Source organism: Taeniopygia guttata, chromosome 16 (assembly GCF_048771995.1).
Source record: "Taeniopygia guttata chromosome 16, bTaeGut7.mat, whole genome shotgun sequence".
Taxonomy (NCBI): Eukaryota; Metazoa; Chordata; class Aves; order Passeriformes; family Estrildidae; genus Taeniopygia; species Taeniopygia guttata.
In genome coordinates this window covers 4,072,057-4,095,000 of record NC_133041.1, presented here as the reverse complement: position 1 = coordinate 4,095,000, position 22,944 = coordinate 4,072,057, and the positions used below count along the sequence as shown (strand labels likewise).

Genomic DNA, 22,944 nt, shown 5'->3' with positions numbered 1-22,944 from the left:
CTTTATCTTCTCCACCTTCTCCATCTTCTCCATCTTCTCCACCTTCTCCATCTTCTCCACCTTCTCCATCTTCTCCATCTCCACCTTCTCCATCTTCTCCACCTTCTCCAAAACGTGGAATTTTGGCTCATTTTCCCCTTTTCCCTCCCCAGACCTCCTTCTCCCCGCCCCCAACATCTCGGTGACACCACCCAAGTCTCAGTTCCTCATTGGCGACGCCGTGTCCATCTCCTGCTCGGCGCCGCCGCCGCCGCGCCCCGACCGCCTCCAGGGCTTCCGCTTCACCGGCACGTCCGGCTGGGTCACCGATGTCCTCACCTCCAGGAACCGCTTCGTCCACACCTTCACGGTCACCGGTCCACGCGATGGTGGCTTCCACGCCTGCTCCTACACGGTCCTGCGGCGCGGTGGTGGACATCTCCGCTCCTTGACCAGCCGGGCCGTGCTCATCGACGTCCGAGGTCCGGCTGGTGGCTCCTGGGTGGGGTTTGGGTGGTTTCACCCCAAAATTCGTCACCCTTGAGGTCCAACCTTGAATTTCCACCCAATTGGGTGGTTTCACCCCAAAATTCGTCACCCTTGAGGTCCAACCTTGACTTTTCCACCAAATTGGCGGTTTTTATCCCAAAATTCATCCCCATTTTGGTCCAACCTTGGCTTTTCCACCGAATTCGGTGTTTTTACCCCAAAATTCGTCCCCATTGAGGTCCAACCTTGACTTTTCCACCCAATTTGCCATTTTTATCCCAAAATTCGTCCCCGTTGAGGTCCAACTTTGACTTTTCCACCCAATTTGGGATTTTTACCCCCAAAATTCGTCACCCTTGAGGTCCAACCTTGACTTTTCCACCAAATTGGTGGGTTCTAACCCAAAATTAGTCCCCATTTTGGTCCAACTTTGACTTTTCCACCCAATTTGGAATTTTTACCCCAAAATTCTTCCCCATTGACAAAAATTTGGGGTTTTGGTGTAACAGGGACAGTTTTTATCCCAAAATTTGTTCCCTCTCAGGTCCGACCTTGACTTTTCCACCCAATGTTGACTTTTCCACCCAATTTGGGATTTTTATCCCAAAATTTGTCCCCATTGAGGTCCAACCTTGACTTTTCCAACCAATTGGGTGTTTTTACCCCAAAATTTGTCCCCATTTTTTCCCAACCTTGACTTTTCCACTGAATTCGATGCTTTTACCCCAAAATTCGTCCCCATTGAGGTCCAGCCTTGACTTTTCCACCCAATTTGGGATTTTTACCCCAAAATTCATCCCCATTGACAAAAATTTGGGGTTTTGGTGTAACAGGGACAGTTTTTATCCCAAAATTTGTTCCCTCTCAGGTCCAACGTTGACTTTTCCACCCAATTTGCCATTTTTACCCCAAAATTCGTCACCCTTGAGGTCCAACCTTGACTTTTCCACCCAATTTGGTGTTTTTACCCCAAAATTCGTCCCCATTTTGGTCCAACCTTGACTTTTCCACCCAATTTGCCATTTTTACCCCCAAAATTCGTCACCCTTGAGGTCCAACTTTGACTTTTCCAACCAATTTGGTGCTTTTGTCCCAAAATTCGTCCCCATTTTGGTCCAACCTTGACTTTTCCACCCAATTTGGGATTTTTACCCCAAAATTCATCCCCATTGACAAAAATTTAAGGTTTTGGTGTAACAGGGACATTTTTTATCCCAAAATTTGTTCCCTCTCAGATCCGACGTTGACTTTTCCACCCAATGTTGACTTTTCCACCCAATTGGGAATTTTTATCCCAAAATTTGTCACCCTTAAGGTCCAACCTTCACTTTTCCACCCAACTTGAAATTTTTATCCCAAAATTCGTCCCCATTTTGGTCCAACCTTGACTTTTCCACCCAATTTGGGATTTTTACCAAAAAATTCATCCCCATTGACAAAAATTTAAGGTTTTGGTGTAACAGGGACAGTTTTTATCCCAAAATTTGTTCCCTCTCAGGTCCGACGTTGACTTTTCCACCCAATGTTGACTTTTCCACCCAATTTGCCGTTTTTACCCCAAAATTCATCCCCATTGAGGTCCAACCTTGACTTTTCCACCCAATTTGGGATTTTTACCCCAAAATTTGTCCCCATTGAGGTCCAACCTTGACTTTTCCACCCAATGTTGACTTTTCCACCCAATTTGGAATTTTTACCCCAAAATTCGTCACCCTTGAGGTCCAAGGTTGACTTTTCCACCCAACTTGGTGTTTTTACCCCAAAATTCATCACCCTTGAAGTCCAACCTTGACTTTTTCAACCAATTTGGTGCTTTTGTCCCTAAATTCGTCACCCTTGAGGTCCAACCTTGACTCTTCCACCCAATTTGGGATTTTTACCCCAAAATTCATCGCCATTGACAAAAATTTGGGGTTTTGGTGTAACAGGGACATTTTTTACCCCAAAATTTGATCCCATTTTTTCCCAACCTTGGCTTTTCCACCAAATTTGGTGCTTTTACCCCAAAATTTGTCCCCATTTTGGTCCAACCTTGACTCTTCCACCCAGTTTGGGATTTTTACCCCAAAATTGGTCACCCTTGAGGTCCAACCTTGACTTTTCCACCTAATTTGGGATTTTTACCCCAAAATTCATCCCCATTGACAAAAATTTGGGGTTTTGGTGTAACAGGGACAGTTTTTATCCCAAAATTTGTCCCCTCTCAGGTCCAACCTTGACTTTTCCACCCAATTTGGTGCTTTTATCCCAAAATTCGTCACCCTTGAGGTCCAACCTTGACTTTTCCACCCAACTTGGTATTTTTATCCCAAAATTCATCCCCATTTTGGTCCAACTTTGATTTTTCCACCCAATTTGGTGCTTTTACCCCAAAATTCGATCCCATTTTTTCCCAACTTTGGCTTTTCCACCGAATTCGGTGTTTTTACCCCAAAATTCGTCCCCATTTTGGTCCAACCTTGACTCTTCCACCCAATTTGGGATTTTTACCCCAAAATTCGTCACCCTTGAGGTCCAACCTTGACTTTTCCACCCAATTTGGGATTTTTACCCCAAAATTCATCCCCATTGACAAAAATTTGGGGTTTTGGTGTAACAGGGACATTTTTTATCCCAAAATTTGTTCCCACTCAGGTCCGACGTTGACTTTTCCACCCAATGTTGACTTTTCCACCCAATTGGGAATTTTTATCCCAAAATTCGTCACCCTTGAGGTCCAACCTTGACTTTTCCACCCAATTTGAGATTTCTACCCCAAAATTCGTCCCCATTTTGGTCCAACCTTGACTTTTCCACCCAATTTGGTGCTTTTACCCCAAAATTCGTTCCCATTTTTTCCCAACCTTGGCTTTTCCACTGAATTCGGTGTTTTTACCCCAAAATTCATCCCTATTTTGGTCCAACCTTGGCTTTTCCACCCAATTTGCCATTTTTATTCCAAAATTCGTCACCCTTGAGGTCCAACCTTGACTTTTCCACCCAATTTGGGATTTTTACCCCAAAATTCATCCCCATTGACAAAAATTTGGGGTTTTGGTGTAACAGGGACAGTTTTTATCCCAAAATTTGTTCCCTCTCAGGTCCGACGTTGACTTTTCCACCCAATGTTGACTTTTCCACCCAATTGGGAATTTTTATCCCAAAATTCGTCACCCTTGAGGTCCAACCTTGACTTTTCCACCAAATTTGCCATTTTTATCCCAAAATTCGTCACCCTTGAGGTCCAACCTTGACTTTTCCACCCAATTTGAGATTTTTACCCCGAAATTCATCCCCATTGACAAAAATTTAAGGTTTTGGTGTAACAGGGACAGTTTTTATCCCAAAATTTGTTCCCTCTCAGGTCCCACCTTGACTTTTCCACCCAATGTTGACTTTTCCACCCAATTTGGGATTTTTACCCCAAAATTCGTCCCCATTGAGGTCCAACCTTGACTTTTCCACCCAATTTGGGATTTTTACCCCAAAATTCATCCCCATTGACAAAAATTTAAGGTTTTGGTGTAACAGGGACATTTTTTATCCCAAAATTTGTTCCCTCTCAGGTCCAACCTTGACTTTTCCACCCAATTGGGAATTTTTACCCCAAAATTCGTCACCCTTGAGGTCCAACCTTGACTCTCCCACCAAACTTGGAATTTTTATCCCAAAATTCATCCCCATTTTGGTCCAACCTTGACTTTTCCAACCAATTTGCCATTTTTATCCCAAAATTCATCCCCATTGAGGTCCAACCTTGACTTTTCCACCCAATTTGGGTTTTTTACCCCAAAATTCATCCCCATTGACAAAAATTTAAGGTTTTGGTGTAACAGGGACAGTTTTTATCCCAAAATTTGTTCCCTCTCAGGTCCGACGTTGACTTTTCCACCCAATGTTGACTTTTCCACCCAATTTTGGATTTTTACCCCAAAATTCGTCACACTTGAGGTCCAACCTTGACTTTTCCACCCAATTTGGTGCTTTTGTCCCAAAATTCGTCACCCTTGAGGTCCAACCTTGACTTTTCCACCCAATTTGGTGTTTTTACCCCAAAATTCATCCCTATTTTGGTCCAACCTTGACTTTTCCACCCAATTTGGGATTTTTACCCCAAAATTCGTCCCCATTGACAAAAATTTAAGGTTTTGGTGTAACAGGGACAGTTTTTATCCCAGAATTTGTCCTTTCTCAGGTCCGACGTTGACTTTTCCACCCAATTTGGAATTTTTATCCCAAAATTCGTCCCCATTTTTTCCCAACCTTGGCTTTTCCCCCGAATTCGGTGTTTTTACCCCAAAATTCGTCCCCATTTCAGCCAAACCTTGACTTTTCCACCCAATTTGATGCTTTTACCCCAAAATTTGATCCCATTTTTTCCCAACCTTGGCTTTTCCACCGAATTCGGTGTTTTTACCCCAAAATTCGTCCCCATTGAGGTCCAACCTTGACTCTTCCACCCAATTTGTCATTTTTACCCCAAAATTCATCACCCTTGAGGTCCAACCTTGACTTTTCCACCCAATTGGGAATTTTTACCCCAAAATTCGTCCCCATTTTGGTCCAACCTTGACTCTTCCACCCAATTTGGGATTTTTACCCCAAAATTCATCCCCATTGACAAAAATTTAAGGTTTTGGTGTAACAGGGACAGTTTTTATCCCAAAATTTGTTCCCTCTCAGGTCCGACGTTGACTTTTCCACCCAATGTTGACTTTTCTACCCAATTTGCCATTTTTACCCCAAAATTCGTCGCCCTTGAGGTCCAACCTTGACTCTCCCACCAAACTTGGAATTTTTACCCCAAAATTCGTCACCCTTGAGGTCCAACCTTGACTTTTCCACCCAATTTGGGATTTTTACCCCAAAATTCATCCCCATTGACAAAAATTTGGGGTTTTGGTGTAACAGGGACAGTTTTTATCCCAAAATTTGTTCCCTCTCAGGTCCGACCTTGACTTTTCCACCCAATGTTGACTTTTCCACCAATTTGCCATTTTTACCCCAAAATTCGTCCCCACTGAGGTCCAACCTTGACTTTTCCACCCAATTTGGTGTTTTTACCCCAAAATTTGTTCCTCTGGAGCCCCAACGTTGACTCTTCCACCCAACCTTGACTTTTCCACCCAATTTGGTGCTTTTGTCCCAAAATTTGTCCCCACTGAGGTCCAACCTTGACTTTTCCACCCAATTTGGGATTTTTACCCCAAAATTCGTCCCCATTTTGGTCCGACCTTGACTTTTCCACCCAATTTGCCATTTTTACCCCAAAATTCGTCACCCTTGAGGTCCAACCTTGACTTTTCCACCCAATTTAGGATTTTTACCCCAAAATTCATCCCCATTCACAAAAATTTGGGGTTTTGGTGTAACAGGGACATTTTTTATCCCAAAATTTGTTCCCTCTCAGGTCCGACATTGACTTTTCCACCCAATTTGCCATTTTTATCCCAAAATTCGTCACCCTTGAGATCCAACCTTGACTTTTCAACCCAACCTCGACTCTTCCACCCAACTTTGACTTTTCCAACCAATTTGGTGCTTTTGTCCCAAAATTCGTCCCTATTTTAGTCCAACCTTGACTCTTCCACCCAATTTGGGATTTTTACCCCAAAATTCATCCCCATTGACAAAAATTTGGGGTTTTGGTGTAACAGGGACATTTTTTATCCCAAAATTTGTTCCCTCTCAGGTCCGACGTTGACTTTTCCATCCAATGTTGACTTTTCCACCCAATTGGGAATTTTTATCCCAAAATTCGTCACCCTTGAGGTCCAACCTTGACTTTTCCACCAATTTGGGATTTTTACCCCAAAATTCGTCACCCTTGAGGTCCAACCTTGACTTTTCCACCCAACTTGGGATTTTTACCCCAAAATTCGTCACCCTTGAGGTCCAACCTTGACTTTTCCACCCAATTTTGGATTTTTACCCCAAAATTCATCCCCATTGACAAAAATTTAAGGTTTTGGTGTAACAGGGACAGTTTTTATCCCAAAATTTGTTCCCTCTCAGGTCCGACGTTGACTTTTCCACCCAATTGGGAATTTTTCTCCAAAATTCATCCCAAATTTGGTCCAACCTTGACTTTTCCACCCAATTTGGGATTTTTATCCCAAAATTCATCCCCATTGAAGTCCAACCTTGACTTTTCCACCAAATTGGCGGATTCTAACCCAAAATTCATCCCCATCTTGGTCCAACCTTGACTTTTTCAACCAATTTGGTGCTTTTACCCCAAAATTCGTTCCCATTTTTTCCCAACCTTGACTTTTCCACCAAATTCGGTGTTTTTACCCCAAAATTCGTCACCTTTGAGGTCCAACCTTGACTTTTCCACCCAATTTGGGATTTTTACCCCAAAATTCGTCCCCATTTCAGTCCAACCTTGACTTTTCCACCCAATTTGGGATTTTTACCCCCAAAATTCGTCACCCTTGAGGTCCAACCTTGACTTTTCCACCCAATTTGCCATTTTTACCCCAAAATTTGTCACCCTTGAGGTCCAACCTTGACTTTTCCACCCAATTGGGTGTTTTTACCCCAAAATTCGTCCCAATTTTGGTCCAACCTTGACTTTTCCACCAAACTTGGAATTTTTATCCCAAAATTCATCCCTATTTTGGTCCAAACTTGACTTTTCCACCCAATTTGCCATTTTTATCCCAAAATTCGTCACCCTTGAGGTCCAACCTTGACTTTTCCACCCAACTGAGTGTTTTTATCCCAAAATTTGTCCCCATTTTGGTCCAACCTTGACTTTTCCACCCAATTTGGTGCTTTTGTCCCAAAATTTGTCCCCATTGAGGTCCAACCTTGACTTTTCCACCCGATTTGGGATTTTTACCCCAAAATTCATCCCCATTGACAAAAATTTAAGGTTTTGGTGTAACAGGGACAGTTTTTATCCCAAAATTTGAGCAAAATGTTGGTTTTTTTGTCCCAACGGGGCCGTTTTTATCCAAAACCCATCTCCACCGAGGTCCGGCTTTGACTTTAGGTCTTCTCCTCCCACCAGATCGTCCATCCCAACCCAACCTGACCGTGGAGCCCTCCAGCGTCACCGTGGAAGGGCAGCCCCTCGTCTTCTCCTGCGCGGCCCCACCCGGCGCCGCCGAGCGCAGATTTGGGTTCTTCCAGGAGGAGCTGGAGGTCACGGACGGGATCTGGGAAGGTTCTGGAAGTGACCACGCCCAGCTGAGGGTGGAGAAGAGCGACCGGAACCGGACCGGGAACTTCAGCTGCCGCTACGAGGAGATGACCGAGGGGCGCTGGATCGCCTCCTACGCCAGCGACGCCGTCCAGGTCATCGTCAAAGGTGATTTTGGGGCAAATCTGTGGTTTTTGGGCATGGAGCCACCTCAGGGGTGGGTTTGGGGAAGGTTGAGGAGATGGCAAATGGGGAGTGACAGGGTTGGTTGGGTTGGGTCATGGTTGGGTTGGGTTGGGTTGGGGCATGGTTGGGTTTGGTTGGATTTGGTTGGGTGTGGTTGGGTCATGGTTGGGTTTGGTTGGGCCATGGGTGGGTTTGGTTGGGTCATGGTTGGGTTGGGTTGGGTTTGATTTGGTTTGGTTTGGTTGGACTGGGTCATCATCAGGTCATCGTTGGGTCATCGTTGGGTTTGGTTGGGTTTGGTTTGGTTTGGTTGAGTTTGGTTGGGTGTGGTTGGGCCATTGGTAGGTTTGGTTGGGTTTGATTTGGGTTTGGTTGGGTCATGGTTGGATTGGGTTTGGTTGGGTCATGGTTGGGTTTGGTTGGGTTTGATTTGGTTTGGTTTGGTTTGACTGGGTCATCGTCAGGTCATCATTGGGTCATCGTTGGGTCATCGTTGGGTTTCATTTGGTTTGGTTTGGTTTGGTTGAGTTTGGTTGGATGTGGTTGGGCCGTGGTTGGATTTGGTTGGGTGTGGTTGGGTCATGGTTGGGTCATGGTTGGGTTTGGTTGGGTTTGATTTGGTTTGGTTTGGTTGAGTTTGGTTGGGTGTGGTTGGGCCATGGGTGGGTTTGGTTGGGTCATGGTTGGGTTTGGTTGGATTTAGGTGGGTTTGGTCAGGTAACGGTTGGTTTGGTTTGGTTGGGCCATGACTGGGATATGGTAGGGCCACGGTTGGGTTTGGTTGAATTTGGTTGGGTTTGGTTGGATGTGGTTGGGTCATGGGTGGGTTGGGTTGGGTCATGGTTGGGTTGGGTTTGGTTGGGTCATGGTTGGGTGGGGTTCAGCTGTGGTTGAATTTGGTTGGGTTTGGTCGGGTCATGGTTGGGTTTGGTTGGGTTTGATTTGGTTTGGTTTGGTTGAGTTTGGTTGGGTGTGGTTGGGCCATGGGTGGGTTTGGTTGGGCCATGGTTGGGTTGTGGTTGGGGTTTGGTTGGATTTAGGTGGGTTTGGTCGGGTAATGGTTGGTTTGGTTTGGTTGGGCCATGACTGGGATATGGGAGGGCCACGGTTGGGTTTGGTTGGGTTGTAGTTGGGTTTGATTTGGTTTGGTTAGGTTTGGTTGAGTTTAGTTGGGTTTGGTTGGGTCATGGTTGGGTTTGGTTGGGTGTGGTTGGGTGTGGTTGGATTTGGTTGGGTATGGTTGGGTCATGATTGGGGTATGGTTGGGATTGGTTCGGCCATGGGTGGGTTTGGTTGGGTTTAATTTGGTTTGGTTTGGTTGAGTTTGGTTGGATGTGGTTGGGCCATGGGTGGGTTTGGTTGGGTCATGGTTGGATGTGGTTTGGCTGTGGTTGAGTTTGGTTGAGTTTGGTTGGGTTTGGTTTGGTTTGACTGGGTCATCATCAGGTCATCGTTGGGTCATCGTTGGGTTTGGTTGGGTTTGGTTGGATGTGGTTGGATTTGGTTGGGTTTGTTTGGGTCATGGTTGGATGTGGTTTGGTTTGGTTGAGTTTGGTTGGGTCATGGTTGGGTCATGGTTTGGTTTGGTTGGGTTTGGTTGGGTCATGGATGTGGTTTGGCTGTGGTTGAGTTTGGTTGGGTTTGGTTGGGTCATGGTTGGGTTTGGTTGGGTCATGGTTGGGTTTGGTTGGGTTTGGTTTGGTTGGGTTTGGTTGGGTTTGGTTGGGTCATGGTTGGATGTGGTTTGGCTGTGGCTGAATTTGGTTGGGTTTGGTTGGGTCATGGTTGGGTTTGGTTGGGTTTATTTTGGTTTGGTTTGGTGGAGTTTGGTTGGGTGTGGTTGGGCCATGGGTGGGTTTGGTTGGGTCATTGTTGGGTCATTGTTGGGTCATGGTTGGGGTTTGGTTGGATTTAGGTGGGTTTGGTCGGGTAATGGTTGGTTTGGTTTGGTTGGGCCATGGTTGGGTTTGGTTGAGTTTAGTTGGGTTTGGTTGTGTCATGGTTGGGTTGGGTTTGGTTGGGTCATGGTTGGATGTGGTTCGGCTGTGGTTGACTTTGGTTGGGTTTGGTTGGGTTTGGTTGGGTCATGGTTGGGTCGTTGTTGGGTCGTTGTTGGGTTTGAGTTGGTTTGGTTGGGTTTGGTTTGGCTTGATTGGGTCATGGAAGGGTTTGGTTGGGTTTGATTTGGTTTGGTTTGGTTGAGTTTGGTTGGGTGTGGTTGGGCCATGGGTGGGTTTGGTTGGGTCATGGTTGGGTTGTGGTTGGGTTTAATTTGGTTTGGTTTGGTTTCGTTTGGTTGGATGTGGTTGGGTCATGGGTGGGTTTGGTTGGGTCATGGTTGGGTTGTGGTTGGGGTTTGGTTGGATTTAGGTGGGTTTGGTCGGGTAATGGTTGGTTTGGTTTGGTTGGGCCATGACTGGGATATGGTAGGGCCACGGTTGGGTTTGGTTGGGTCATGGTTGGATGTGGTTCGGCTGTGGTTGAATTTGGTTGGGTTTGGTTTGGTTTGGTTTGGTTTGGTTGGGTGTGGTTGGGTCATGGTTGGGTCATGGTTGGGTCATGGTTGGGTTTGGTTGGGTTTGATTTGGTTTGGTTTGGTTTGGTTGAGTTTGGTTGGATGTGGCTGGGCCATGGTTGGATTTGGTTGGGTGTGGTTGGGTCATGATTGGGGTATGGTTGGGATTGGTTGGGTCATGGTTGGGTTTGGTTGGGTTTAATTTGGTTTGGTTTGGTTGAGTTTGGTTGAATGTGGCTGGGCTGTGGTTGGATTTGGTTGGGTCATGGTTGGGTTTGGTTTGGCTTGATTGGGTCATGGTTGGGTTGGGTTTGGTTGGGTCATGGTTGGGTTTGGTCGGGTTTGATTTGGTTTGGTTTGGTTTGGTTTGGTTGGGTCATCGTCAGGTCATCGTTGGGTCGTCGTTGGGTTTGGTTTGATTTGGTTTGGTTTGGTTTGGTTGAGTTTGGTTGGATGTGGTTGGACCATGGGTGGGTTTGGTTGGGTTGTGGTTGGGTTGTGGTTGGGTCATTGTTGGGTCATTGTTGGGTCATGGTTGGGGTTTGGTTGGATTTAGGTGGGTTTGGTCGGATAATGGTTGGGTTTGGTTTGGTTGGGCCATGACTGGGATATGGTAGGGCCACGGTTGGGTTTGGTTGGGTCATGGTTGGGTTTGGTTGGGTCATGGTTGGGTCATGGTTGGGTTTGATTTGGTTTGGTTAGGTTTGGCTTGGCTTGATTGAGTCATGGAAGGGTTTGGTTGGGGCATGGTTGGATGTGGTTCGGCTGTGGTTGAGTTTGGTTGGGTTTGGTTGGGTTGTGGTTGGGGTTTGGTTGGATTTAGGTGGGTTTGGTCGGGGAATGGTTGGTTTGGTTTGGTTGGGCCATGACTGGGATATGGGAGGGCCACGGTTGGGTTTGGTTGAGTTTAGTTGGGTTTGGTTGGGTCATGGTTGGGTTGTGGTTGGGTTTGATTTAGTTTGGTCAGGTTTGGTTTGGCTTGACTGGGTCATGGAAGGGTTTGGTTGGGGCATGGTTGGGTTTGGTTTGGCTGTGGTTGAGTTTGGTTGGGTTTGGTTGGGTTTGATTTGGTTTGGTTTGGTTTGACTGGGTCATCGTCAGGTCATCGTTGGGTCATCGTTGGGTTTGGTTTGGTTTGGTTTGGTTGGGTTTGGTTGAGTTTGGTTGGATCTGGTTGGGCCATGGTTGGATTTGGTTGGGTTTGGTTGGGTCATGGTTGGATTTGGTTGGGCTGTGGTTGGATTTGGTTGAGTGTGGTTGGGTCATGATTGGGGTATGGTTGGGATTGGTTGGGTCATGGTTGGGTTTGGTTGGGTCATGGTTGGGTTGGGTTTGGTTGGGTCATGGTTGGATGTGGTTTGGCTGTGGTTAAATTTGGTTGGGTTTGGTTGGGTCATGGTTGGGTTTGGTTGGGTTTGATTTGGTTTGGTTTGGTTTGGTTGGGTCATCGTTGGGTTTGGTTGGGTTTGATTTGGTTTGGTTTGGTTGGACTGGGTCATCATCAGGTCATGGTTGGGTTTGGTTGGGTTTGGTTGGGTTTAATTTGGTTTGGTTGGGTTTGGTTGGGTGTGGTTGGGCCATGGGTGGGTTTGGTTGGGTCATCGTTGGGTCATTGTTGGGTCATTGTTGGGTCATGGTTGGGGTTTGGTTGGATTTAGGTGGGTTTGGTCGGGTAATGGTTGGTTTGGTTTGGTTGGGCCATGATTGGGATATGGTTGGGCCACGGTTGGGTTTGGTTGAGTTTGGTTGGGTTTGGTTGGGTCATGGTTGGGTTTGGTTGGGTCATGGTTGGGTTGGGTTTGGTTGGGTCATGGTTGGATGTGGTTTGGCTGTGGTTAAATTTGGTTGGGTTTGGTTGGGTCATGGTTGGGTTTGGTTGGGTTTGATTTGGTTTGGTTTGACTGGGTCATTGTCAGGTCATTGTTGGGTCATGGTTGGGTTTGGTTGGGTTTGATTTGGTTTGGTTTGGTTGAGTTTGGTTGGGTGTGGTTGGGCCATGGTTGGATTTGGTTGGGTGTGGTTGGGTCATGATTGGGGTATGATTGGGATTGGTTGGGTCATGGTTGGGTTGGTTGGGTTTAATTTGGTTTGGTTTGGTTGCGTTTGGTTGGGTGTGGTTGGGCCATGGGTGTGTTTGGTTGGGCCATGGGTGGGTTTGGTTGGGTCATTGTTGGGTCATTGTTGGGTCATGGTTAGGGTTTGGTTGGATTTAGGTGGGTTTGGTCGGTAATGGTTGGGTTTGGTTTGGTTGGGCCATGATTGGGATATGGTAGGACCAGGTTGGGTTTCGTTGAGTTTAGTTGGGTTTGGTTGGGTCATGGTTGGGTCATGGTTGGGTCATTGTTGGGTTTGATTTGGTTTGGTTAGGTTGGGTTTGGCTTGATTGGGTCATGGAAGGGTTTGGTTGGGTCATGGTTGGTTTGGGTTTGGTTGGGTCATGGTTGGGTGGGGTTGGGCCATGGGTGGGTTTGGTTGAGTTTAGTTGGGTTTGGTTGAGTTTAATTGGGTTTGGTTGGGTCATGGTTGGGTCCTTGTTGGGTCGTAGTTGGGTTTGATTTGGTTTGGTTAGGTTGGGTTTGGCTTGATTGGGTCATGGAAGGGTTTGGTTGGGTCATGGTTGGGTTCGGTTTGTCGGGTCATGACCCCAAAACTCCTCCTGAACATCCAAAATTGGGGATTTCAAAGTCCTTTTCCCACCCAACGCGCCGGGGTTGGAAAATCGCCGATTCCCGGCGTTTCTCCCCGATTCTCCCAGGTCCATGTCCAGCCCCTCTGCTCTCGGTGGAGCCGCCCTCGGGCGCGGTGGCCGCGGGGCACCGGCTGCGCCTGACCTGCGCCGCGCCCCGGCGCCGCTTCCGCCGCCGCTTCCGCTTCTTCCGCGACGGCGCCGAGGTGGCGCCGGGCGCCGATGACGTCATCGGTGACGTCACCGAGGAGGGGGCGGAGCTGCTTTTCCCGCGGATTTCCCCGGAACTGGCCGGGAATTTCAGCTGCCGGGTGGAGGAGGAGGTGGGCGGGGCCTGGCTGGAGGCCCCGCCCAGCCGGGGCGTGGCCGTGGTGGTCAGGGGTAGGTGGGGGATTTTGGGGGGAAAAACGGCGGATTTGGGTAAAGGGGGTCGGGGGATGGGGGGAAAGGCAGACGCCATCTTGGGATTCGTTGGGCGTGGCCCTGCTGTTGGCCACGCCCACAAACGTGGCCACGCCCACTCATCTGGCCTTGGTCAGGACAATGACCACACCCAGCCCGATGGCCACGCCCACCCACTGGCCACACCCCAACATGACCACACCCACCTATTGACCACGCCCATCAAATGGCCACACCCACTGAAATCACCATCTCCCAAAAGAGCCACGCCCATATAAATGGCCACACCCACCCATTGACCTCATCCCAGTTGACCACGCCCATCAATATGGCCGCACCCACCCACTGACCACACCCCAAATGGCCACACCCACCCATTGGCCACACCCCAATTGACCACGCCCACCCATTGGCCACACCCTGGTTGACCACGCCCATTGACATGGCCACACCCACCTATTGACCACACCCAGTTTGGTTTGGCCACGCCCATTAAGATGACCTCACCCATGCAAATGACCACGTCCCAAATGGCCACGCCCATAAAAATGGCCACACCCACCCAATTAACCACACCACAAATGGACACACCCACCTATTGACCGCACCTCGATTGACCACGCCCATCAAATGGCCACACCCTGATTGACCACGCCCATAAATATGGCCACACCCACCCAATTAACCACACCCCAAAATGACCACACCCATGTATTGACCACGCCCATCCAAACGGCCACACCCACTCAAATCACCATCTCCCAAAAGGGCCACGCCCATATAAATGGCCACGCCCACCCATTGATCACACCCCAGTTGACCACGCCCACCAAGATGGCCACACCCACCCCATTGACCACACCCCAAATGGCCACGCCCACCCATTGGCCACACCCTGATCGACCACGCCCATTAATATGGCCACACCCACCAATTGACCACACCCAGTTTGGTTTGGCCACGCCCATTAATATGACCTTACCCATGCAAATGACCACATCCCAAATGGCCACGCCCATAAAAATGGCCACTCCCACCCAATTAACCAAATCCCAAAATGACCACACCCACATATTGACCACGCCCATCAAGATGGCCACACCCACCCACTGACCACACCCCAAAAGGGCCACGCCCACCTAATGACCTCACCCCAGTTGACCACGCCCATCAAGATGGCCACACCCACCCCATTGACCACGTCCCAAATGGCCACACCCACCTATTGACCACACCCAGTTTGGTTTGGCCACGCCCATTAATATGGCCTCACCCATGCAAATGACCACGTCCCAAATGGCCACGCCCATCAAAATGGCCACGCCCACCCAATTAACCACACCCCCAAAATGACCACACCCACCTATTGACCACGCCCATCAAAATGGCCACACCCACCCAATTAACCACACTCCAAAATGACCACACCCACCTATTGACCACGCCCATATAAATAGCCACACCCACCCATTGACCTCACCCCAGTTGACCACGCCCATCAAGATGGCCACACCCACCCCAATGACCACACCCAAATGGCCACATCCACCCATTGGCCACACCCTGATTGACCACGCCCATTAACATGGCCACACCCACCTATTGACCACACCCAGTTTGGTTTGGCCACGCCCATTAATATGGTCTCACCCATGCAAATGAGCATGTCCCAAATGGCCACGCCCATAAAAATGGCCACACCCACTCAAATCACCATCTCCCAAAAATGACCACACCCACCTATTGACCACGCCCATCAGGATGGCCACACCCACTCAAATCACCATCTCCCAAAAGGGCCACGCCCACCCATTGACCACACCCCAAAAGGCCACGCCCACTCATTGACCTCACCCCAGTTGACCACGCCCATCAAGATGCCCACACCCACCCCATTGACCACACCCAAAATGGCCACACCCACCCATTGGCCACACCCCAAATGACCACGCCCATTAATATGGCCTCACCCACCTATTGACCACACCCATTTTGGCTTGGCCACGCCCATTATTATGACCTCACTCATGCAAATGACCACGTCCCAAATGGCCACACCCATAAAAATGGCCACACCCACCCCAGTGACCACACCCCAAAATTACCAATTTTGGGGTGTTTTTATTTATTTAGTTAGTTAATTTTGGTATTTGCTGACCCTGGGATTGGTTTTTTGGGGCATTTTGGGGTTTTTTAAGGTAATTTATGTTTTTTTAAGGTAATTTGGGGTTTTTTTTGAGGTAATTTGGGTTTTTTAAGGTAATTTGGGGTTTTTTTTGAGGTAATTTGGGGTTTTTTTAAGGTAATTTGGGGTTTTTTTTGAAGTATTTTCTGACCCTGGAGGTTTTTTGGGGAAGGTTTGGGGGTTTTGGGGTATTTGCTGACTCAGGGGTTTTTGTGAGTGGTTTTTGGGGTTTTCTGGCTATTTATTGACCCGAGAAGGTTTTTGGGATGCTTTTGGGGTTTTTGGGGTATTTGCTGACCCAGGGGTTTTTTTGGGTGGTTTTGGGATATTTGCTGACCCAGGGGTTTTTTTTGGGTGGTTTTGGGGTTTTTGGGGTATTCACTTACACTGGGAGTGTTTCTGGGGTAGTTTTGGGGGTTTTTGGGGTATTTGCTGACCCAGGGGTTTTTTTTGGGGTGGTTTTGGGGTTTTTGGGGCATTTGCTGACCCCGGGTTTTTTTTGGGGTGGTTTTGAGGTATTTGCTGTCCCAGGGTTTTTTTGGGGGTGGTTTTGGGGTTTTTGGGGTATTCACTGACACTGGGAGTGTTTCTGGGGTGGTTTTGGGGGTTTTGGGGCATTCACTGACCCTGGGGTTTTTTTGGGGTGGTTTTGGGGTTTTTGGGGTATTCACTGTCACGGGGTTGTTTTGGGGTGATTTTTGTGGTTTTTGGGATATTTGCTAACCCAGTGGTTTTTTTCGGGGTGGGTCTCGCCCCCAGCTCAGTTTGAGTTCCTCCCATTGGTCATCGGTGGCGTCGTGGGCGTGGCCTCGCTGCTCCTGGGGCTCCTATTGGCTGCTTGGCTGTGCCGGAGGAAGAGGGGTCAGTGGGGGGAAGGGCGGAATTGGACCCTAAATTGTCCCTAAATCGCCCAAATTTCCCATTTTGACCAAAAATTTCCCATTTTTGTCCAAAAATTAACATTTTTCTCTCCAAAATTACCCATTTTTCTGCTCCAGTTTTCCCCTTTGGTCCAAAAATTGGCCATTTTGCCCCAGATTGCCCATTTTGACTCCAAATTTGTCTTTTCTCTGCCAGAACTGCCAATTTGCACCCCAAATTCCCCAAAATGGCCAAATTTATCACCAAAAACCCTATTGCTCTAAAATGCTTCTTTGCACACCAAAATTGGGCTTAACTCGCTGCAAAATTCACATTTTTTGATTAAAATACCAGATTTTTGCCCAACTTTGCCATTTTTGCCCCAAATTGCCCGTTTTAACCCCAAAATTCCCACATTTCCCCCTCAAATCCCCACATTTCCCCTCCAAATTCCCATTTTCCCTCCAAATTCTCCTTTTTCCTCCCAAACTGAACCTTCCCACTCCCACACTCCCAGTTTTTAGCCCAAAATTGCCTTTTTTCACATAAAATCCCCAATTTTTACTACAAATTCTGTTTTGAACCCAAAACTTGTGATTTTTGCCGCCAAAAATCATCATTTAACCGCAAAAACATCTAATTTACCCCCAAATCAACAATTTTATTCCAAATTCCAAATTTCCGCTTTCCCCCAAAATTGTCCCTTTTTGCCTCCAAAAAAACCTGAAAAAAACCCAATTTAGCTTCAAAATCTCCCTTTTTACCCCAAAAAATCCTCATTGGCTCTTAATCTATTTTCCCAAAATGCTCTTTTTCCCCCCAAATGGAACTTTTTGCCCAAAATGTTGGATTTTCACCCCAATCCAGGAGGTTCCCGCTGGCGGGGGCTGAGCCCCGGCGACGAAAACAGCACCTTCCCCATGGGGGACTACGAGGTGGCCGCCTGAGCTGGGCCACGCCCACCAAGATGGCCGACAACTCACGGACCACGCCCCCAAATTATTCCGAAACCCCCACTTTAAAATGGCCGACAACTCACAGGCCACGCCCCCAAGATGGCCGACAACTTGCAGACCACGCCCCCAAATTATGCTGAGATAATGCTCCCAAGATGGCCGACAACTCGCAGACCACGCCCCCAAATTGTGCTTAGACCACGCCCCCAAGATGGCCGACAACTCGCAGACCACGCCCCCAAATGATGCTTAGGCCACGCCCCCAAGATGGCCGACAACGTGCAGACCACGCCCCCAAATGGTGCTTAGACCACGCCCCCAAGATGGCCGACAATTCGCAGGCCACACCCCCAAATGTTGCTGAGACCACGCCCCCAAGATGGCCGACAACTCATGGACCACGCCCCCAAATGATGCTGAGACCACGCCCCCAAGATGGCCGACAACGCGCAGACCACGCCCCCAAAATGGCCGACAAAATAAAAGCCACGCCCCAAGATGGCGGCTGAGGCCCCCACCCACAAGATGGCGGCAGTGGGCGCGGCCAGGCCAAGGCAGCCAATGAGGATTGGTGGAGTTGATGGTGCTGTGTCCTGATTGGTCAATTGGAGCTGGGGGGCATTTATGCAAATGAGATGGTAATGAGGGGTGTGGGAGAATATCTGAAAGTGGTTTTGGGGAAATTAAAGTGTTCTTATGCAAATGAGATGTAAATCAGGGGTGTGGGAGAGTCCTTGGAGGTGTTATGGAAGTTTAATGTGCATTAAATTTTTCTTATGCAAATAAGATGCTGATGAGGGCCCCAGAATGGCTTCTTGAGGGGCCCTGTGAGGACTTAGGGGCTGTTAGTATATGTTTATGCAAATGAGATGCAAATTAGAGGCACATGGAGGATGCTGGGGGGGGTGGTGGGGAAATGAAGGAAAAATTAATGGTTTATTATGCAAATAAGATGCAAATTAGAGGCACATGGAGGATGCCAGGGGGGGTGGTGGGGAAATTTAAGGAAAATTAATGGTTTATTATGCAAATGAGATGCTAATTACGGGCACAGGACAGTTACTTGATAGGTCCTGGAGGTATTTGGTGTTATTTATGCAAATGAGATTCAAATTAGGGCTGCAGACAGGGTCTCTGGGGGGGCTTCAGGGAAGTTTGGGAGGAAATGGATGGGTTCATATGCAAATGAGATGCTAATAGGGGGCTGTAGATGGTCTCTGCAGGGGTCCTGGGGAGATTTGGGGGGTGTCTATGTAAATGAGGTCTGTGGGAGAGTTCTCTGTGAGGGCTCCTTATGCAAATGAGATGCTAATGAGGAGCACAGAACAGTTACTTGATGGGTCCTGGAGGTACTGGGGGGTATTTATCAGTTTAATCACAACTATCAGTTTAATCACAACAGATGCACCTTTATTAAGGGCCAAAACCAATAAATGTGATAGTGGGGTCAGAAAAGAAATAAAAAGGAGAGAGAGAGAAAGGGGGGATGGGAATAGCTACCAACACAGGCGAGGTCCTCACTGGTCTGGACCATGGGGATCCGTCTTGTTGTACTGGGGAGAGTCTCCAAAATCCTGCCCAACCCAGGGGTCCAGTTATAGTCCACAGAGGGAAAAGGGGGGAACATGCAGAACAATGAGAGTCTATTGAAATTGCTATGGGGGGAACAGGTGTATCTACAGAAAATCATCCAGGCTGAACAAACACAATGATGAATAAGTCCATTGAAGTTACTGGAGAAGGACAGGTCATGTCATTTCCCCCCACCACCACTCTCTGTGGTAGGGGTCTCAGTCTCAGTCCTTGGGGAGAGGGTTCTTGATCTCCGTCTGTCACGGTGGTAAGGAGGCAGATGAGGGGTCTTCAGTGAGAGACCACCAGAGTCACCCCAACAGTTCATTTGGCTTAAAGGTGGAGAGTGAAGCAGGAATTGCAGAGGGCTGCTCTGTGCCGGGTCCACGCTGGGTCTTCGCCAAGTCCTTGCCAACTCCTTGCCAGGTTCTTGCCGGGCCTCGTTGGGAACAGAACGTAACGGTACAGCGGCTGCACCTGCACTGTTGCCTTCTCCAAGCCGGAACTGCAGTGGGGAAGGGAGTTCCTTCTCATGGCAATCGGCAGGCAAATGAGTGAGGGTCTTCAGACGGCCTCTTACACCACCCCGTGACTGACGATTGCCCTCAAGAGATCTTCAGCAGGGTTCTGTAGTGTCGTTGTGAAGTCTTCAGGACTTGTCTAGTGTTGGCAGCATATCCCAGAGAAGGGAAAGAAAAGAAAAAGAAGGGGAAAAGAGAATAAGGGAAATAGTAAAACAATAACAATAATTAGTATAAACTGAATCAATATTAACTGGAACAATTTTAATTGGAACAATTTTAATTGGAACAATTTTCTAATCAATAAACAATGAGTTGATTAAATAATATTAAAACAATTCTTTAAACTAATAAAACAATCTTTAAGAATTCAAATCAGGTTCTCTAAGTGACTAAAACAAACAATCTTCCAATCTTATAATTGCTTTGTGTCTATAGTCCTGGGGATGTCTATAGTATAAAGCACATCGGCCAAGTGGTGTGCATTAATTATAGCTGTCAATTTTGTTAATCATTTTATCATTCTCCAATTCATAATAAGCAAGATTGCTGATAAAGCAAAGCCAATCAAAACTAAAATCAAAAGAACAACAATGGGATGACACAATTTGTTCAGGATACCTGTAGCAGTAGGTGACCACCCAAAAAGTGTATCCCACCACCTATGTTCTGCATCACTTTTCACCCTTTCTATAACCCGATGTATTTCTTGTACATCATGATGAATAGTTACCAGTGTTTTCTGTCCGTTCTCCTTGATTTTTCCTAAGATTTTAATTAAGTCCTGGTGAAGCAACAATTGCCTTACCAGAGTAAGATTCATTCCAATGGGGGTAGGCAATAGCTTATGAATCAGCGTGTAATTAGATTCTAAAAGTTGATATGAAGTACCTGGAGCTTCAAAAGAAAAATCACATCCTGTAATTTTAGTGAAATTGCAAGCACAAAAATTTGAATGATTTTTAGTATCTACTACTGTGTCTTCTACATACACTGTGTTACAAGCAGTTCTAAAGCATGCACATCCATTGCCTATATATACAAGGAATGTTTTAGGAGTTTCGTTAGGGTGGATTTCAAAGTGACAGGTATTTTGTTCAGTGTCCAGGCAAATATCCTGAGCTATAATTGCATTGTCTTCACAGATGAACCCTTGTTGTTCTTGGACAATACAAGATTCTAAGTTAACACTTTGCCATTTATCATCAATATGTCGGGACCATTCTCTATGCTCGGAAGGATAGAGAGTGGCTCCATCATGATTCAATCCTAATGCAATAATGGGGAATATTGAATGCACGGAGGCATTGCGTATGGTTAACACAAAAGCTGTGGCTAAGTTTGCAGTGGGGTCATAAGTAAAGTTCACCAAATTCCACCAGGATTGGAAATCCTTTTCAAAGTCAGTGGCACTGTCCCAAACTATCTTCCGAATTTCCATAGGAAACGTGCCTTCTTCACCTTCTCTTATAAGTGAAGCAGCAACTGACTGCATCCATAATTGTGCCTGGATGCAGCTAAGGGCTAAGGAAACGTTGCTTTGTGTAGCATTGAGTGCATCAATTATCAATTCGTGGTCATTCAGATTTACCTTTTCCCAATTTGGTAATATGTTTGTTAGCAACCACTGATGCGTTCCCACGGCTGATAAGGATGATTGCAATGGTTGTAGCAGCCAATTTATTTAATAATACTTCTGAATTAATACTATTTAGAATTCCCAATCCTGTTCCCACGACACCAGTTATGTCTCTTGGTTTTCGTGTTTTAGAAGGGTTCCACTGTCGTAACCAGGTCGTCCAACCCTGGAAAGAAGTTTGCAAGAAAGGTGAACAAGCTGGCTGAACTTCAGAGACATTGCTTTGCATTAGCAATTTAACTTGTTTAAGAGACCATGCCAGATTGAACAATATTTGTTGTTGGCCAGTTTTCCTGATAATATATGGTCCAACTTTTGAGATTTTTGGAGTAAGCATAACTGGTGGTTGAGTTTGAGTGGTGGTGGTGGTATGAACTGTAGTAGTTTGGGTTATAACATTTATTATGAATTTAAAAGAAAGTCCTTCGGTGTCTTTGCCCCAAAGACAAACTACTTCAGCAGTTTGTGTTAGTGTAAAATTGTGCCAACACTCTTGTATGTTTGGATGCGTGCAAACCTCCTCTCGCTTGTTTGTTTTACCTGTTAGGACACTAATTGAAGTTGCTTTGTCGTAAGCAGTTTTGTTAATCATTCGGCATCCTATACTAATTTTCTCCCCTATTTCCCCTTGAAGCTGCCAAGTTTTTTGTTCTTTCCATTCTTGCTTAGTGTATATTTGATTATTATGCATAACAAGAGTTAATAGATTTAAATCTTTTACATTTCCCATGTACCCAGAGAAATAAACAAAAGCTTGTGACCATGGCCCTTCGGTAAAGGGACTTTCTATCAATTGGGGTGCAATTATTGTGTCATTGTTAGTTGTAACATCAATTTTAAATTTGTAAGCCAGACCTTGTAAGTCTAACGGATTGGTTAAATTATTTTGCCAAAGACATGTCACATAAGTAGTTTTAGCTAAAACAAAACTATACCAGCAATCATTGGGTTCATATTCACAATCTAAGGTAATTACTACATTGTTGTTTTGGGGACTTGAAGTATAGTTACCAATGTATTCTTGACGGCAGCACAGGGTAAGGGGAAATGTTTTGATACACTCCCATTTCTTTGTAGGGCACACTTTTGCTGAAGGAATTTTTTAATTATTTTTTCCTCCTGGTTCCATAAAACTTCCAGCAACTGTGATAGAAGAAGCTTTCTCATGTGAGGATCCTTCTACCTTTCTGCATGCTACCACAATAGTCTCACCAATCGTTCCAGTTAGGGTTCTGGTCCAGTCCTTCTGATCCCATTTCCACTCACTTGGACGATATACCTTAGAGTTATGTAGCACGACAGTTGCCAGATTTGGGTGGCGATCTTTAGGATATGATCCTATCACATCAGTGTGTTCGATGGTAGCTTCCGACCACGACCACTCAGAGGGGTGTTGGCTGTAGATTTGTGGTAAAATGCAGAGGAGTATCATCAATTTTATCATGGTTCAGATGATAAAGTCCCTCGGGGTTCTTCTGTAAAAGCAAACATAACAAGAAAATCCTGCCACTATATGGCAGAAAAGGTTAGAATGATGGAATTATCCAGCGTGTATTTATCCGGTGCTCTTTTCCTAGAGCATCAGAGGCTATCCATGTATATTTGTTCAGAGGGGTTTTCAGCACAAGTGGTACCTGCCCTACAGTGGGGAGGTCTACCAAGACAGGTTGCCCAGGGTAATGTGCAGGATTTTTAGGATCATTAGGTCCTTGCAGTGAGGGAATGATGCTTGGAGCTGTTGGACAAAAAGCAGTGACCTTGGGACACCCATTTACTCCCCACCTGTCATTTACACCTTTTACAGCATTCCATAACCGAAGATCC

At 46.8% G+C, this 22,944-nt stretch overlaps 1 protein-coding gene across 1 annotated transcript in view; it reads left to right on the top strand.

Moving 5' to 3' along the window:
- LOC121469005 (Fc receptor-like protein 5) overlaps window positions 1-18,180 on the top strand; it is a 28,879-nt gene extending 10,699 nt beyond the window's left edge. Inside the window, exons 3-7 of the mRNA XM_072936472.1 lie at window positions 153-461; window positions 7,466-7,765; window positions 13,054-13,365; window positions 16,331-16,432; window positions 17,300-18,180. Of these exons, the coding sequence (XP_072792573.1) occupies window positions 153-461; window positions 7,466-7,765; window positions 13,054-13,365; window positions 16,331-16,432; window positions 17,300-17,379 (1,103 nt within the window). The 3' untranslated portion in view covers window positions 17,380-18,180. The remainder of the gene's footprint in view (window positions 1-152; window positions 462-7,465; window positions 7,766-13,053; window positions 13,366-16,330; window positions 16,433-17,299) is intronic.
- Window positions 18,181-22,944: the final 4,764 nt, after the last annotated feature.